General features: G+C 43.3%; 1 protein-coding gene across 3 annotated transcripts in view; it reads right to left on the reverse strand.

Moving 5' to 3' along the window:
- Positions 1-13486: 13486 nt before the first annotated feature.
- Positions 13487-15380, reverse strand: part of ncapg (non-SMC condensin I complex, subunit G) — a 160487-nt gene continuing 158593 nt past the window's right edge. For all 3 annotated transcript variants that reach the window (XM_070870781.1, XM_070870779.1, XM_070870780.1), the window contains exon 22: positions 13487-14564. In XM_070870781.1, the coding sequence (XP_070726882.1) occupies positions 14438-14564 (127 nt within the window). In that variant the 3' untranslated portion in view covers positions 13487-14437. The remainder of the gene's footprint in view (positions 14565-15380) is intronic.

Here is a 15380-nt window from a genome sequence, read left to right on the forward strand (position 1 = left end):
ACCTGAGTTTTGGACGTCTTAATCACAGTTTCGGCAGTCCTCACTACCTTCTGCAATCCAATGGCTTTGCATGTCTTCAGAGATATTGTCTCCCCACAGCCTAATGTCACTTGTAAGTTGCGGCTCTTTCAGCTCCGTATGCGCTGGTTGGTTTTCATTTTCTTTAACTTTTTGGGTTTGGAGCTCCAACTCGGCCAACTCCGGGTCCGGTGCCACTAGTGGTTGTGTTGTTGGAGTTGACTGCACAGCGTCGTCTTGGCCTTCACCTTCGTGATTTTGAGTTTTTAATTGGAAAAAATGATCTAGTTTAAGCAGTTTAGCTACTTCTCGTCTCTTTTGCGCCTCGCGTAGCTGGTGCTCCTTCCTTTTTGCGCCCCGATTTGTGTGTAGAATGCATCTCTAGAAAAAGGGCATCTCGAGTCTGTTTACATCAAGTCGAGAATAACATGTGCCTGAGCCCTCGTGGCTTCGCTCCGCTCTTGCTACGTCACTTATGTCAATGCTGTTTACCCTTACCCTTAATCCGACCCTGTATGGGCCCCGGGTGACTCCCCATCTGCCATCCCTGGTTAGGACCGGGAACTATAAAACTGTTAAAGTGGCAGAGGGTGTCAGAAGAGTCGTGGATGTTGGTGGAAGAGACCAGACAAGGGAAGAAAGAAATCAAGTTGCGATAGGAAGAAATCAGTTCCATGGGGCAAGAACAGGCTGAAACTATCAGGGCAGTCCTTTTTGTGGATCATGGAAGGAGGTAGAAGCGGGCTGAGTGGGTTTGGGGGACTATGAGGTTGGAGGCCAAGGAGGGAAGTTCTCCAGAGGAGATGAGGTCAGTGACGGTCTGGGAAATGATGGTTTGATGTACAGTGGTCGAGTCGTGGTTCAGAGGGGATAGTAGGAGGTGTCAGAGTATCCAACTAAATATTGGGAAGACCGAAGCCATCGTTTCCGGTCCCCGCCACAAACTCCATTCCCTAGCCACCAACTCCATCCTTCTCCTTGGCAATTATTTGAGGCTGAACTAGACTGTTCGCAACCTTGGTGTCATATTTGCCCCCGCGATGAGCTTCCGACCACATGTCCAGGCCATCACTCAGACTACCTATTTCTTCCTCTGTACCATCGGTCGTCTCCACCTCAGCTCATCTGTTGCTGAAACCCTCATCCATGACTTTATTACCTCTAGACTTGACTATTCCAACACGCTCCTGGCCAGCCTCCCATCTTTCACCCTCCATAACCTTAAGGTCATCCAAAACTCTGCTACCCATATCCTAACTTGCACCAAGTCCCATTCACCTATCACCCGTGCTCGCTGACCTACATTCACTCCTAGTTAAGCAACACCTCAATTTTAAAATTCTCATTCTTGTTTTCAAATCTCTCCATGGACTTGCCCCTCCCTATCTCTCTAACCACCTCCAGCCCTCTGGAATATTTGCACTCCTCCAGTTCAGGCCTCGTGTGTATTCCGATTTTAATCACTCCATCATTGGGGGCCGTGCCTTCAGCTGCCGAGGCCCTAAGCTCTGGAATTCCCTCCTATAACCTCTCCTTCCTCCTTTAAGACGTTCGTTAAAACCTACCTTTTTGACCAAGCTTTTTGTCATCTGTCCTAATATCTCCTTATGTGGCTCAGTGTCAAATTTTGTTTGATAACGCTCCTGTGAAATGCCTTGGGTCATTTTACTACATTAAAGGTGCTATATAGAAACAAGTTGATGTTGTTGGCATTCAGCCTCTGCAAGGTAATGGTCTGTTTGCCAAATAACAACACACCACCCTTGTCAGCAGGTTTAATGAAATTGTTAGGGTTGAGAGAACAGAGTGCTGCAAGTTCAGAGGGAAGTAGGTTAGAGTGAGGGGAGTAGAGTAATTGAGATGGCTGATGTTACGCCGGCAGTTCCCAATTGAATTGGAACTGCGGCCAAGGACAGCTTTGGGATGGAGTGAGTCGGTACTGCTGAAGAGAGATGTCGAGAGCACGCATGTGGCGGCACATGGCACTGACATGGCTCTCATGGAGATATCAATTGGATAAGAGTAATGCATGAGTTAAAAGTAATAAGACCCCTTAAAAACAGATGCAGGTGATATTGTAATTGAAAATCAGGAAGTGACAGACTTGAAGAAGAGGATTAAGTACCAGAGATACACTTAACCTAAATCAAGGATAGGAACTAGATATAATACAAGTTAAAAAATGGTAATGGAGAAAATAATGAGGCTAAAGATAAATAAATCTCCCGAACCTGATGGTTTCCACCTCGGGTATTAAAAGGTGAGTAAATTGTAAATGCTGTATTCATGATCTTCCAAAACACACTCAATTCAGGAATTGTCCCCATGGATTGGAAAATCCCCAATGTCACTCCATTATTTAAGAAATGTTGGAGAGGTAAACTAGGAAACTATAGGCCCATTAGTCTAACGTATAACTCTTATAAAATGCCAATTAGGATGACACAAGTGTTATCAAAAGATAACAAATGAACAAGAGTGCCATTTTTTTTTTAAAGGGGCACAAACTCCAAATTATACCTAGAACAAAAGGAAACTTGTCAAATCAAATCAAAATGTGGTTCATGGTATTGACTATACGCTGCAGTCCCTGGTCGGGGAAGGCCTCGTGTACATGAATACCAAGTGCTCCCTCTCCCTCTCCAGGGACTCCTGGGTGTGGACATAGTCACAAAAGAGAGGCAACAGTCAAGACGAACGACTCCATCGGTCGCACACTGCTTGGACCTGTGTCCAGGCCCAGGAGCAGTCCCACGAGAAGGTCCTCCGACTTGCCCGCCCCCCCCGCACTAGGTGGCCAAAGATTGGGAACGTGGGGCTGAAATGCAACCAGAAATAGAGGATCAGCCCTTTCAAATAGTGGGAGAGGGGCTGGATAAGTCTAATGTCTACCATGAGAAAGTCACTTAAATCTGTTATTAGGGACAGAGTGACTGAGCACTTGGACAAATATTAACTGATCAGCGAGCCAGCATAGATTTGTAAACGGAAAGTCATGTCAAATGAACCAAATTGAATATTTCAGTAAATAAAGTGGTAGATAAGGGAGTATACGTAGATGTTATTTATATGGACTTCCAAAAGGCATGCAATAAGGTTCCACATACAAAACTATTAACCAAAATGAGAGCACATGGAATTGGAGATAACCTATTGACATGGGTAGGGAATTGGTTGGGAGTAGGGTTAATGGGTATATACTCAAATAGAAACATAGAAAATAGGTGCAGGAGTAGGCCATTCGGCCCTTCTAGCCTGCACCGCCATTCAATGAGTTCATGGCTGAACATGCAACTTCAGTACCGCCGTTCCTGCTTTCTCGCCATACCCCTTGATCCCCCTAGTAGTAAGGACTTCATCTAACTCCCTTTTGAATATATTTAGTGAATTGGCCTCAACAACTTTCTGTGGTAGAGAATTCCACAGGTTCACCACTCTCTGGGTGAAGATCTTTCTTCTCATCTCGGTCCTAAATGGCTTACCCCTTATCCTTAGACTGTGACCCCTGGTTCTGGACTTCCCCAACATTGGGAACATTCTCTGTGCATCTAACCTGTCCAATCCCAACAGAATTTTACATGTTTCTATGAGATTCCCTCTCATTCTTCTAAATTCCATTGAACACAAGCCCAGTTGATCCAGTCTTTCTTGATAGGTCAGTCCCGCCATCCCGGGAATCAGTCTGGTGAACCTTCGCTGCACTCCCTCAATAGCAAGAATGTCCTTCCTCAGGTTAGGAGACCAAAACTGTACACAATACTCCAGGTGTGGCCTCACCAAGGCTATGTACAACTGTAGCAACACCTCCCTGCCCCTGTACTCAAATCCCCTCGCTATGAAGGCCAACATGCCATTTGCTTTCTTAACCGCCTGCTGTACCTGCATGCCAACCTTCAATGACTGATGTACCATGACACCCAGGTCTCGTTGCACCTCCCCTTTTCCTAATCTGTCACCATTCAGATAATAGTCTGTCTCTCTGTTTTTACCACCAAAGTGGATAACCTCACATTTATCCACATTATACTTCATCTGCCATGCATTTGCCCACTCACCTAACCTATCCAAGTCACTCTGCAGCCTCATAGCATCCTCCTCGCAGCTCACACTGCCACCCAACTTACTGTCATCCGCAAATTTGGAGATACTACATTTAATCCCCTCGTCTAAATCATTAATGTACAGTGTAAACAGCTGGGGTCCCAGCACAGAACCTTGTGGTACCCCACTAGTCACTGCCTGCCATTCTGAAAAGTACCCATTTACTCCTACTCTTTGCTTCCTGTCTGACAACCAGTTCTCAATCCACATCAGCACACTACCCCCAATCCCATGTGCTTTGTCACAATGTGACTAGTAATATCCCCCAGGAGCTGTATTGGGGCCTCAGCTTTTCACTATATTTATAAATTTCACTATATTTATAAACACTCAAGAACACAGAGGCAGTCAGGGCCCGCTGGAAGGAGCACTTTGAAGATCTCCTCAATCAAGAGTCTGCCTTTGACTCGAGTGTTCTCGACTCCATTCCACAGCATGTTATCCACCACCACCTCAGTAAAACCCCAACACTGCACGAGGTAGAAAAAGCCGTAAGACAGCTTAAGAACAACAAGGCTACGGGAGTGGATGGAATCCCTGCTGAGACACTGAAGTATGGTGGAGAGGCACTAAAGGCATGGATACATGACCTCATCTCTCTCATCTGGAGGGAGGAGAGCATGCCTGGAGATCTCAGAGATGCAGTGATCATGACCATCTTTAAAAAAGGGGACAAGTCCGACTGCGGCAACGATAGAGGAATCTCCCTGTTATTGGCCATTGGGAAAGTTGTCGTTAGAGTCCTCCTCAACCGTCTTCTCCCTGTGGCCGAGGAGCTCCTCCCGGAGCCACAATGCGGATTTCACCCCTACGGGGCACAACAGATATGATTTTTTTCAGCGCAACAGCTGCAGGAACAATGCAGGGAACAGCGCCAGCCCTTATACATGGCCTTCTTCGACCTTACAAAGGCCTTTGACACTGTCAATCGCGAGGGTCTATGGAGCATCCTCCTCCGCTTCGGATGCCCCAAAAGTTCGTCAACATCCTCCGCTTGCTCCACGACGACATGCAGGTTGTGATCCTTACCAAGGGATCCATTACAGACCCAATCCATGTCCGGACTGGGGTCAAACAGGGCTGCGTCATCGCCCCCAATCCTCTTCTTGATCTTCCTCGCTGCCATACTCCACCTCACAGTCAACAAGCTTCCCGCTGGAGTGGACCTAAACTGCAGAACCAGTGGGAGGCTGTTCAACCTTTGCTGTCTCCAGGACAGGTCCAAGACCACCCCAACCTCTGTCGTCGAGCTACAGTACTCGGATGATGCCTGCGTCTGCGCACATACAGAGGCTGAACTCCAGGACATAGTCGACCTATTTTCTGAGGCGTACGAAAGCATGGGCTTTACGCTAAACATCCGTAAGACAAAGGACCTCCACCAGCCAGTCCTCGCTGCACAGTACTGCCCCCCAGTCATCAAGATCCATGGTGCAGCCCTCAACAACGTGGACCATTTCCCATATCTCGGGAGTCTCCTATCAACAAGAGCAGACATTGATGACGAGATTCAACACCACCTCCAGTGCAGCCTTTGGCTGCCTGAGGAAAAGAGTGTCTGAAGACCAGGCCCTCAAATCTACCACCAAGCTCATGGTCTATAGGGCTGTAGTAATACCCGCCCTCCTGTATGGCTCAGAGACATGGACCATGTACAGTAAACACCTCAAGTCACTGGAGAAATACTACCAAAGATATCTCCGCAAGATCCTACAAATCCGCTGGGAGGACAGACACACCAACATTAGCGTCGTCGACCAGGCCAACATCCCCAGCATTGAAGCACAGACCACACTTGATCAGCTCCACTGGGCAGGCCACATTGTCTGCATGCCAGACACAAGACTCCCAAAGCAAGCGCTATACTCGGAACTCCTTCACGGCAAACGAGCCAAAGGTAGGCAGAGGAAACGTTACAGGGACACCCTCAAAGCCTCCCTGAAAAAGTGCAACGTCCCCACTGACACCTGAGAGCCCCTGGCCAAAGACCACCCTAAGTGGAGAAAGTGCATCCGGGAGGGCGCTGAGCACCTCGAGTCTCATCGCCAAGAGTATGCAGAAATCAAGCGCAGGCAGTGGAGAGCGTGCGGCAAATCTGTCCCACTCACCCTTACCCTCAACGACTATCTGTCCCACATGTGACAGGGACTGTGGTTCTCATACTCAACTGTTCAGCCACCTAAGGACTCATTTTAAGAGTGGAAACAAGTCTTCCTCGATTCCAAGGGATTGCCTATGATGATGATACTCAAATTGGCACGTGACTAGTAATATCCCCCAGGAGCTGTACAGGGGCCTCAGGTTTTTACTATATTTATAAATGATTTAAGCCAAAGGAATACAGAGCCATATCTCCAAGTTTGCTAATGACACTAAGTTAGTGGCAAATAATGTAGATGGGAGCAGAAAGTTGCAAAAGGACATGAATAAATTTAGTGAGTGGGCAAAACTGTGGCAGATGGGAATTCAATGTGGGGAAGTGGGAAGTCATTCAATTTGGACCCAAGAAAGATAGATCAGAGTATTTTCTAAACGGTAAGAAGCTAGAAACAACAACTTGTATTTATATAGCGCCTTTAACGTAGTGAAATGTCCCAAGGCACTTCACAGGACTTTTATGAGATAAAACATAAAAACATAGAAACTAGGTACAGGAGTAGGCCATTCGGCCCTTCGAGCCTGCACCACCATTCAATATGATCATGGCTGATCATTCACCCTAGTACTCCTTCCCTGCTTTCTCTCCATATCCCTTGATCCCCTGGTTCTGGCCTTCCCCAACATTGGAGTGAGTGAGTGGGAGAGTGAGTGAGTGGGAGATTGAGTGAGTGGATGGATGGGTGAGTGAATGGGTGGGTGGGTGGGTGAGTGAATGAGTGAGAGTGAGTGAGTCACCTAAATTGGCTTCTGTTAAAAAGCAACGTTAAAAAAAATTTAACACCGAGCTGCATAAGTAGAAATTAGCGCAGGTGACCAAAAGCTTGGTCAAAGAGGTAGGTTTTAAGGAGCGTTTTGAAGCAGGAAAGAGAAATAAAGAAGCGGAAAGGTTTAGGCAGGGAGTTCCAGAGCTTGGGGCCTAGGCAACAGAAGGCACAGCCATCAATGGTTGAGCAATTATAATCAGAGATGCTCAAGAGGGCAGAATTAGAGAAGTGCAGTCATCTCGGGAGGGGGGGTTGTGGGGCTGGAGGAGATTACAGATAGGGAGGGGCGAGGCCATGGAGGGATTTGAAAATAAGGATGAGAATTTTGCCATCGAGGCGTTGCTTAACCGGGAGCCAAGTTAGGTGAGCGAGCACAGGGGTGATGGGTAAATGGGACTTGGTGAGAGTTAGGACACGGGCAGCCAAGTTTAGGATCACCTCTAGAAACTGGAGAAGCAGATATTTAGAACTCTATGCACAGAAATCACTAAAAACAGAATTAAAAAATAATTTAAATGGCTAATGGAATGTTGGATTTTATCTCAAGGGGGTTGGAACACAGCATCTGTGGAGAGAAACAGAGTTACTGTTTCAGGTCTGTGACCCTTCGTTATTTCAGATTCCAGCATCCGCAGTATGGGGTAGAAGTTATGTTATATAAAGCTCTGGTTAGACCCCGTCTGGAGTCCTGTGTTCTAGGCACCACACCTCAGGAAGGATATATTGGCCTTGGATGGATGCAGTGCCGATTCACCAGGATAATATCTGGGCTAAACAGATTAAATTACGAGGACAGGTTGCATAAACTATTCCCTTGAGTATAATGGGTGATCTAACTGAAGTGTTTAAGAAAGATTTGATTGGGTAGAAAGAAACCATTTCCTCTGGTTGGGGAGGCCAGAACAAGGGGCATAACCTTAAAATTACAGCGAAGCAGTTCAAGGGCGATGTCAGGAAGCACTTCTTCACACAAAGGGTAGTGGAAATCTGGAACTTGTTCCCCAAAAAGCTTTACTGGCTCGGTCAATTGAAAATTTCAAAACTGATAGATAAGTTTTTGTTAGCAGAGTATTAAGGGTTACAGAACCAAGGCAGGTAAAATTTAGTTAAGATACAGATCAACCATGATCTAATTTAATGGCAGAACAAGGTTGAGAAGCTGAATGGCCTACTCCTGTGACTAGTTTTGATCGTGTAAGGGGGTTCAAAGGGAATTTTCCATATTTCCCCTCTAATTGGCCTTGGTTTGTTTTTGCCTCTCCTCTATTATAGAGACTGCTGCTGCTGGGTAGGGGGGTATCGTATCATGATGCTTCAGGAGTCAAAGCTGTATGGGACAAGCTTGATTGGATCAGATGGTCTTTTCCTACCCATCATTTTTATATGTTAATTTTAAATTGTCTTGCTAGCATAGGAGAGTATACCTGCAATTGCTCCCAGAGCTGGAGTGAATGTTTATGTTGCGAGAGTCCCTTTTTCCATATCCACTCTATTGCATTTGCCTGTTTGGTTGAACTTATGTAAATGCTCAATTAGTGAGCTTCTGAGGATTTTACAGCTACCAGCTATTTTTGTTACAGACATTGTGAATATGCTGCTGAGCAAAAAACAAATAAAACCAACAGGAAAAAATAGAAACACACTTTAGAAAAAAAACAAGCAGTGAAGTCATTGGAAAAAGTATTCATTAAAAATACCTCTATCCCTTTAAGAATGCCTTTACACATGAATCTCCTTTACACCTGTTGTAGATGGGCAGGCTGAGAACATCTTGTATTGTGTATTGAGACAGGGTTAATTAATAATCTCATAGTAAAGAATCCTCTGGAGAAAAATGATCATATGATAAACTCAATGTGAATTTCTGTGTGTGAAATACTTAAATCCGAAACTGGAATCTTAAATAAAGCCAACTCGTAGGTTTGAGGGGCGAGCTGGCTATGGTAGACTGGGAAATTAGATTAAAAGGTATGACGGTAGATAAGCAGTGGCAAACATTTAAAGAAATATTCCAAATTCAGAAATAAAATCTCCATGGAAAAAGTAATTTATCTGTATCTGTGGCTAACTAAAGAAGTTAAGGATGGTATTAGATTAAAAGAAGAGATTTACAATGTTGCGAAGAATAGTAGTAGGTCTGAGGATTGGGCAAACTTTAGAAACCAGCAAAGGTTGACCAAAGATTTGGTAAAAAGGGATAAAGTAGAATGACAGTAAAGTAGGAAGAAATATAAAAACAGATTGCAAGAGCTTCAACAAGTATGTAAAAAGAAAGCAAGTAACAAAAGTAAGTGCTGGTCCCTTAGAGGCAGGACAGGAGAAATTAAGGGGAAAATAAGTAAATGGCAGACTTTAAACAAATATTTTGTATCCGTCATCACAGTAGAAGGCACAAAAAGCATACCAAAAATAGCAGTGAACCAAGGGGCTAATGAGAGTGAGGAACTTAAAGTAATTAATATCAGTAGAGAAAAAGTACATATGAAATTAATGGCACTAAAGGCCACTATAAAAGCCAACAAATCCCCTGGACCTGATGACCTAAACCCTAGGGTTCTAAGAGATGGCTGCAGAGATTGGTTGTGATCTTCCAAAATTCCCTAGATTCTAGAATGGTCCCAGCAGATTGGAAGGTAGCAAATATAACACAGCTATTTAAGAAAGGTGGGAGAGAGAAAACAGGGAACTACAGGCCAGTTAGCCTGACATCAGTTGTTAGGAAAATTCTAGAATCCATTGTTAAGGAAGTGATAACAGGACACTTCAAAAATCATAATGATTCGGCAAAGTCAACATGGTTTTATGAAAGTGAAATTGTGTGTAACAAATTTATGAGTTTTTTTGAAGATGTAACTTGTAGGGTAAATAAAGGGGAACCAGTGGATGTAGTACGTTTGGATTTCCAAAAGGCATTCTACAAGGTGCCACATAAAAGGTTGCTATGCAAGATAAGGGCTCATGGGATTGGGGTAATATATTAGCATGGATAGAGGATTGGTTAATGGACAAAAAACAGAGTAGGGATAAACGGGTCATTTTCCAGTTGGTAGGTTGTAACTCGTGAGGTGCCACAAGCACCAATGCTTGGGCCTTAGCTATTTACAATTTATATTACTGACTTGAGATGAAGGGATCGAGTATAATGTATCCAAGTTTGCTAATAATACAAAGCTATGTGGGCTGTGAGGACACAGAGAGCCTGCAAGGTGATATAGACAGATTGTCAGTGGGCAATAAGGTGGCAGATAGAGTATAATGTAGAGAAATATGATGTTATTCACTTTGGTAGGAATAGAAAAACAGAACTTTTTTTAAATGGTGAGAAACTTTTAAATGTTGGTGTTCAGAGAGATTTATATATCCTCGTACAGGAAAGTTTGCATGCAGGTACAGCAATTAGGAAGGCCAATGGCATGTTGGCCTTTATTGCAAAGGGGTTGGAGTATAAGAGTAAGGAAGTCTTGCTAACGAATTGTACAGGGCTTTGGTGAGACCACACTTGAAGTACTGTGTAGTTTTGGTTTCATCTAAGGAAGGATATACTTGCCTTAGAGGCGGTGCAATGAAGGTTCGCTTCATTGATGAGAGGATTGTCCTATGAGGAGAGATTGAACCTATACTCTCTGGAGTTTAGAATAAGAGGTGATCTCATTGAAACACAAGATTCTGAGGGAGATTGACAGAGTAGATGCTGAGAAGTTGTTTCCCTGCCTGGAGAGTCTAGAACTAGGGGACATAGTGTCAGGATAAACATAGAAATCTACAGTGCAGGAGGAGGCCATCGTGTCCACGTCGGCTGACAAAGAGCCACACAGCCCTCGGTCAGCAGCCCTGAAGGTTACATATTAACCTATGAACAATGGTGGAAAGGTAAAGAGCACCCAGCCCAACCAGTGCGCCCCACACAACTGCGACACCCCTTTCACCAAAACATTCTACACTCCACCTCAACTGGAGCCATGTGATCTCCTGGGAGAGGCTAAAAACAGGTATAAACGCAGGTGAATTGGGGATAAAAAAAATCTGGGAAAATTCCTCTCCGAGCCATCCAGGCGATCGAAACAAGTTCAGATCATCACTCTGGCCGTATTCGAATCCTTGCAGTACTTACCATCGTATTTGCACCAGCCAACAAGAGGTTATCCAGTCTAATCCCACTTACCAGCTCTAGGTCCGTAACCCTGCAGGTTATGGCAATTTAAGTGCCCATCCAAGGACCTTTTAAATGTGGTGAGGGTTTCTGCATCCACCACCCTTCCAGGCAGTGAGTTCCAAACCCCCACAATCCTCTGCATGAAGCAGCCTACCCTCAAATCCCCTCTGAACCTTCCACCAACCACCTTAAAACTATGCCCCCTCGTAATTGACCCCTCCACCAAAGAAAATAGGCCCTTGCTGTCCATTATATCCTGGCCCCTCAAAATTTTGTACACCTCAATAAGGTCTCCTCTCAACCTCTTCTGTTCCAATGAGAACAAACCCAGCCTATCCAATCTGTCCTCATAGCTAAGATTCTCCATTCCAGGCAGCAAGGGGTCGGCCATTTAATACTGAGCTGAGGAGCTATTTCATCACTCAGAGGGGTTGTGAATCTTTGGAATTCTCTACCCCAAAGTGCTGTAGATGCTGAGTCATTAAGTATAGCAAGGTTGAGATAGAGAGTTTTGGATTCTAAGGGAATCAAAGGATATGGAGATCAGGGAGAAAAGTGGAGTTGAGGTTGAAGATCTTATTGAATGGTGGAGCAGGCTCGAGGGGCTGTATTGCGTAGCTCCAATTTGCATACATTGAGGCCTTATTTAAATTAAGCTTGTGCACAAAATGTGCAAGATCAATTGAATGGTGTTTGAGCAAAAAAATCTGTGAGATTCCAGCAGAGACCACTCTGTTGAATCTGAATTGTGATAGAACTATTCATCACAACCTCATCTCTTCATACTTTTCACTGCCAATGGTGTTTTGTAGAATGGCCTCTGGTTGTCAACACAACAAAGAAGTCCACTGTAGAGACACACAACCAAAGAAAGTTGCAATTAGTGTAGATTAAGGTATCAACCCAACAACACTTTGATAACCTTATTGTAAGTTGTATCATGATATTGTAAAGGGTCCTTCAACTTTCTCCAACCATTACCCTCTGAAATACCTCAGAAATATTGAATATGTACATAACTGGAGAAAACACACTTGATGGTGTTCTGCTCCTCGTGCATCAGTGTTTTATTCCAGTCAGAAGATAGATCTCATGAAGTTTGATTTCAAGGAACTGAGACATTGCACTGTTTATTTAAACTGGAGAAAGTCTAAAGATTCAGTCGGGTAAATTAAACTTGGGAACTATTTTTACGTCTTTAATAGTTATTGTGCTGTAGAGTATAGAAACATAGAAAATAGGAGCAGTAGTAGGCCATTCAGCCCTTCGAGTCTGCACCGCCATTCAATATGATCATGGCAGATCCTCTATCTCAACACCATATTCCTGCTTTTCCCCCACACCCCTTGATGCCTTTTGTGTCTAGAAATCTATCTATCTCCCTCTTAAATATATTCAGTGACTTGGCCTCCACAGCCTTCTGTGGTAGAGAATTCCACAGGTTCACCACCCCGAGTGAAAAAAATTCTCCTCATCTCAGTCCTCAATTTCCTACCCCGTATCCTGAGACTGTGAACCCTTGTTCTAGACTTCCCAGCCAGAGGAAACATCCTCCCCGCATCCAGTCTATCCAACCCAGTCAGAATTTTATACTTTTCAATGAGATTCCCCTCTCATTCTTCTAAACTCTAGTGAATACAGGCCTAGTCGACCCAATCTCTCTTCATATGACAATCCTGCCATCCCAAGAACCAGTATGGTGAACCTTCGCTGCACTCCCTCTATGGCAAGTATATCCTTTCTTAGGTAAGGAGACCAAAATTGCACACAATACTCCAGGTGCAGTCTCACCAAGGCCCTGTATAACTGTAGTAAGACATCCTTGCTCCTGTACTCAAATCCTCTTGCAATGAAGGCCAACATACCATTTGCCTTCCGAACTGCTTGCTGCGCCTGCATGTTTGCTTTCAATGACTGGTGTACAAGGACACCCAGGTCCTTCTGAAAATTGACACTTCCCAAGCCATCACCATTTAAATAATAATTTGTCCTTATGTTTTTCCTACCAAAGTGGATAACTTCACATTTAGCCACGATATACTATCAATTCTACTTGCCTAGATTATGTCTAAATTGGTTTCACTGGTTTTTGACATTTCCTCTTACTGAATTGACAAGAGATGAAATGAGAATACTACATGAATTCCTTCACCCAGTGTTACTGTTGCATAAGATGATGGTTTAGCCTTGGGCTACACAATACAAGATGCATACCATTTGATCATGGGGGTACAGTCTGGTACATTAGAACAGGAAAGTTGTGTTTAAAAAGCTCACAACACATACAGTATTACAGACAAGATTTTTTTAATAACGATAAAATCATAAAAAACTCATACATTACAATTGCTATAATTCAGAAAATGTTGAAGTTTAATTTGTATCATTTTGAGAAGAAATTGCCAGTTGCAGGCAGTGCCAAGCTTACCACCTACCAGAAAAGGTCACTCACGACCATGGCTATTTTCTAGTTATGCAATAAGGAATTAATTTTAATAATGATATTTTTCACTTGTAATATTCTGGCAGCTTTATTCTTGAATGAGAAATGAGTACAAGGGAAGAAAAATATTAGCTTAAAAGTAGGAGCCAGACAAGCCTCGATTGGCATAAAATCAATTAGAGTCTAACTTCACTGAGGGCAAGACTCTAGCCTTTTCTAGAGATTATATTTAAACATTTCCTTGGCCCTTTAGCACCCCAACTGTTTTAAGAACCAGAAATTAAGAATGAAGTAATCATATATTACTAATATAGCTCAGATTAATAAGACACCTTTATTGTTTAAGTGGGTGCCCAGTGGAAAGATTTTTTTGTAGAAAAGTTAAGTAACATTATTTAAAAAATGCATCAGGCAGCACCAATATCCACAACCTAAAAGTTCACAAACATAGCCAATAATCATTCTTGGCTCCCAGATCAGTGAAAGCAGATACTTGATGTGAAGCACAACATTGCTACTGAATCCATTGCTCTCATTGTTTAGAACTTTTAGCTCAAGGTATTATGGAGCATCTTCGGGATGCATATCTGCATCACCATAATAAAAAGATGCTCATGCCTTGAAGAAATACTGGCATGGTAAGCTAAAAAGCTAAAAGAAATGCTGCTAAATATAGTAGCATCGCACTTTAACACTCTTTAATAACTACAATCACACAGAAAATCATATATGATTTATATGACACTAAATTAAAAAAATCACATAAAACATTGCCTCTCAGAAATAAGGTTTTTTGAACTAATCATCTCCCTTGTTTAATAATCGAGTGAGATTCATTTTTGTTTTCTCCATTGCTGCTGTTTTTGCTCGTCTTGAAGGTCTTGTTGATACTGAAGAAGCTGGAATTGCAAAGTCTTGGCCATCACTAAAATAAAATTAATTATCAAAAAAAGTTTAAAATAAACATGAGTTGCAACACACCAGCAACTACATTCTTATGAGAAAGGAGGCTATGCATGAAACTCAGGATTTTCAGTTTTCTTTATCAAAAATTGTAGAGCCAACAATGTTTCCAAAATCCTAATGGATCGCCTGTACCGCTGATGAATAAAAACTGAAAAATAATTGAGTACACAAATACAACTCTGTGTTCTGTACTTATCTCAGTTATGCAAGCTGCTCATTGTTCCTACCCATTATATAATTAGAAACAAAATAGATGATTACCACAGTATGCCTGATTTAGAAATGTAATTGTCTAAACATATCTAACTATAGATAAATCTAAATATATGATGATATATAAATATATGTGCCTGATTTCTGTGATGGTTTCCTCAATCTTCTGCAGTAACATTGTTGCAAACTCCATGGAAACAGCCGTTTATACAGGTACAACGTCCCGAATCTGGAATTCCAAAAATCGTAATTGTCCGAAAACCGGACATTTTTCAGGCGACATCGGGCAGCGAGGGACGAGGAAACCTGTAAAAAATGCAGTGCCAGGGGGCCGTGTGAATCGCCGAGGAGTGAAAGGAATCGGCGAGCGGCGTGAATCGGCGAGGAGCGGAGGATTGGTGGACGGAGAGGTCCGAAATCTGGCAAAACCGGAAATCCGGCATGGATTCAGTCCTGAGGATTCTGGATTTCATATTATTGATGTTCTTGTCCGAAATCTGGCAAAATCCAAAAACCGACACGGACTCGGTCCCGAGGATTCGGGATTTCAGACGTACCTGTA

The sequence above is a fragment of the Pristiophorus japonicus genome, chromosome 2 (genome assembly GCF_044704955.1).
Source record: "Pristiophorus japonicus isolate sPriJap1 chromosome 2, sPriJap1.hap1, whole genome shotgun sequence".
NCBI classification, from domain to species: Eukaryota; Metazoa; Chordata; class Chondrichthyes; family Pristiophoridae; genus Pristiophorus; species Pristiophorus japonicus.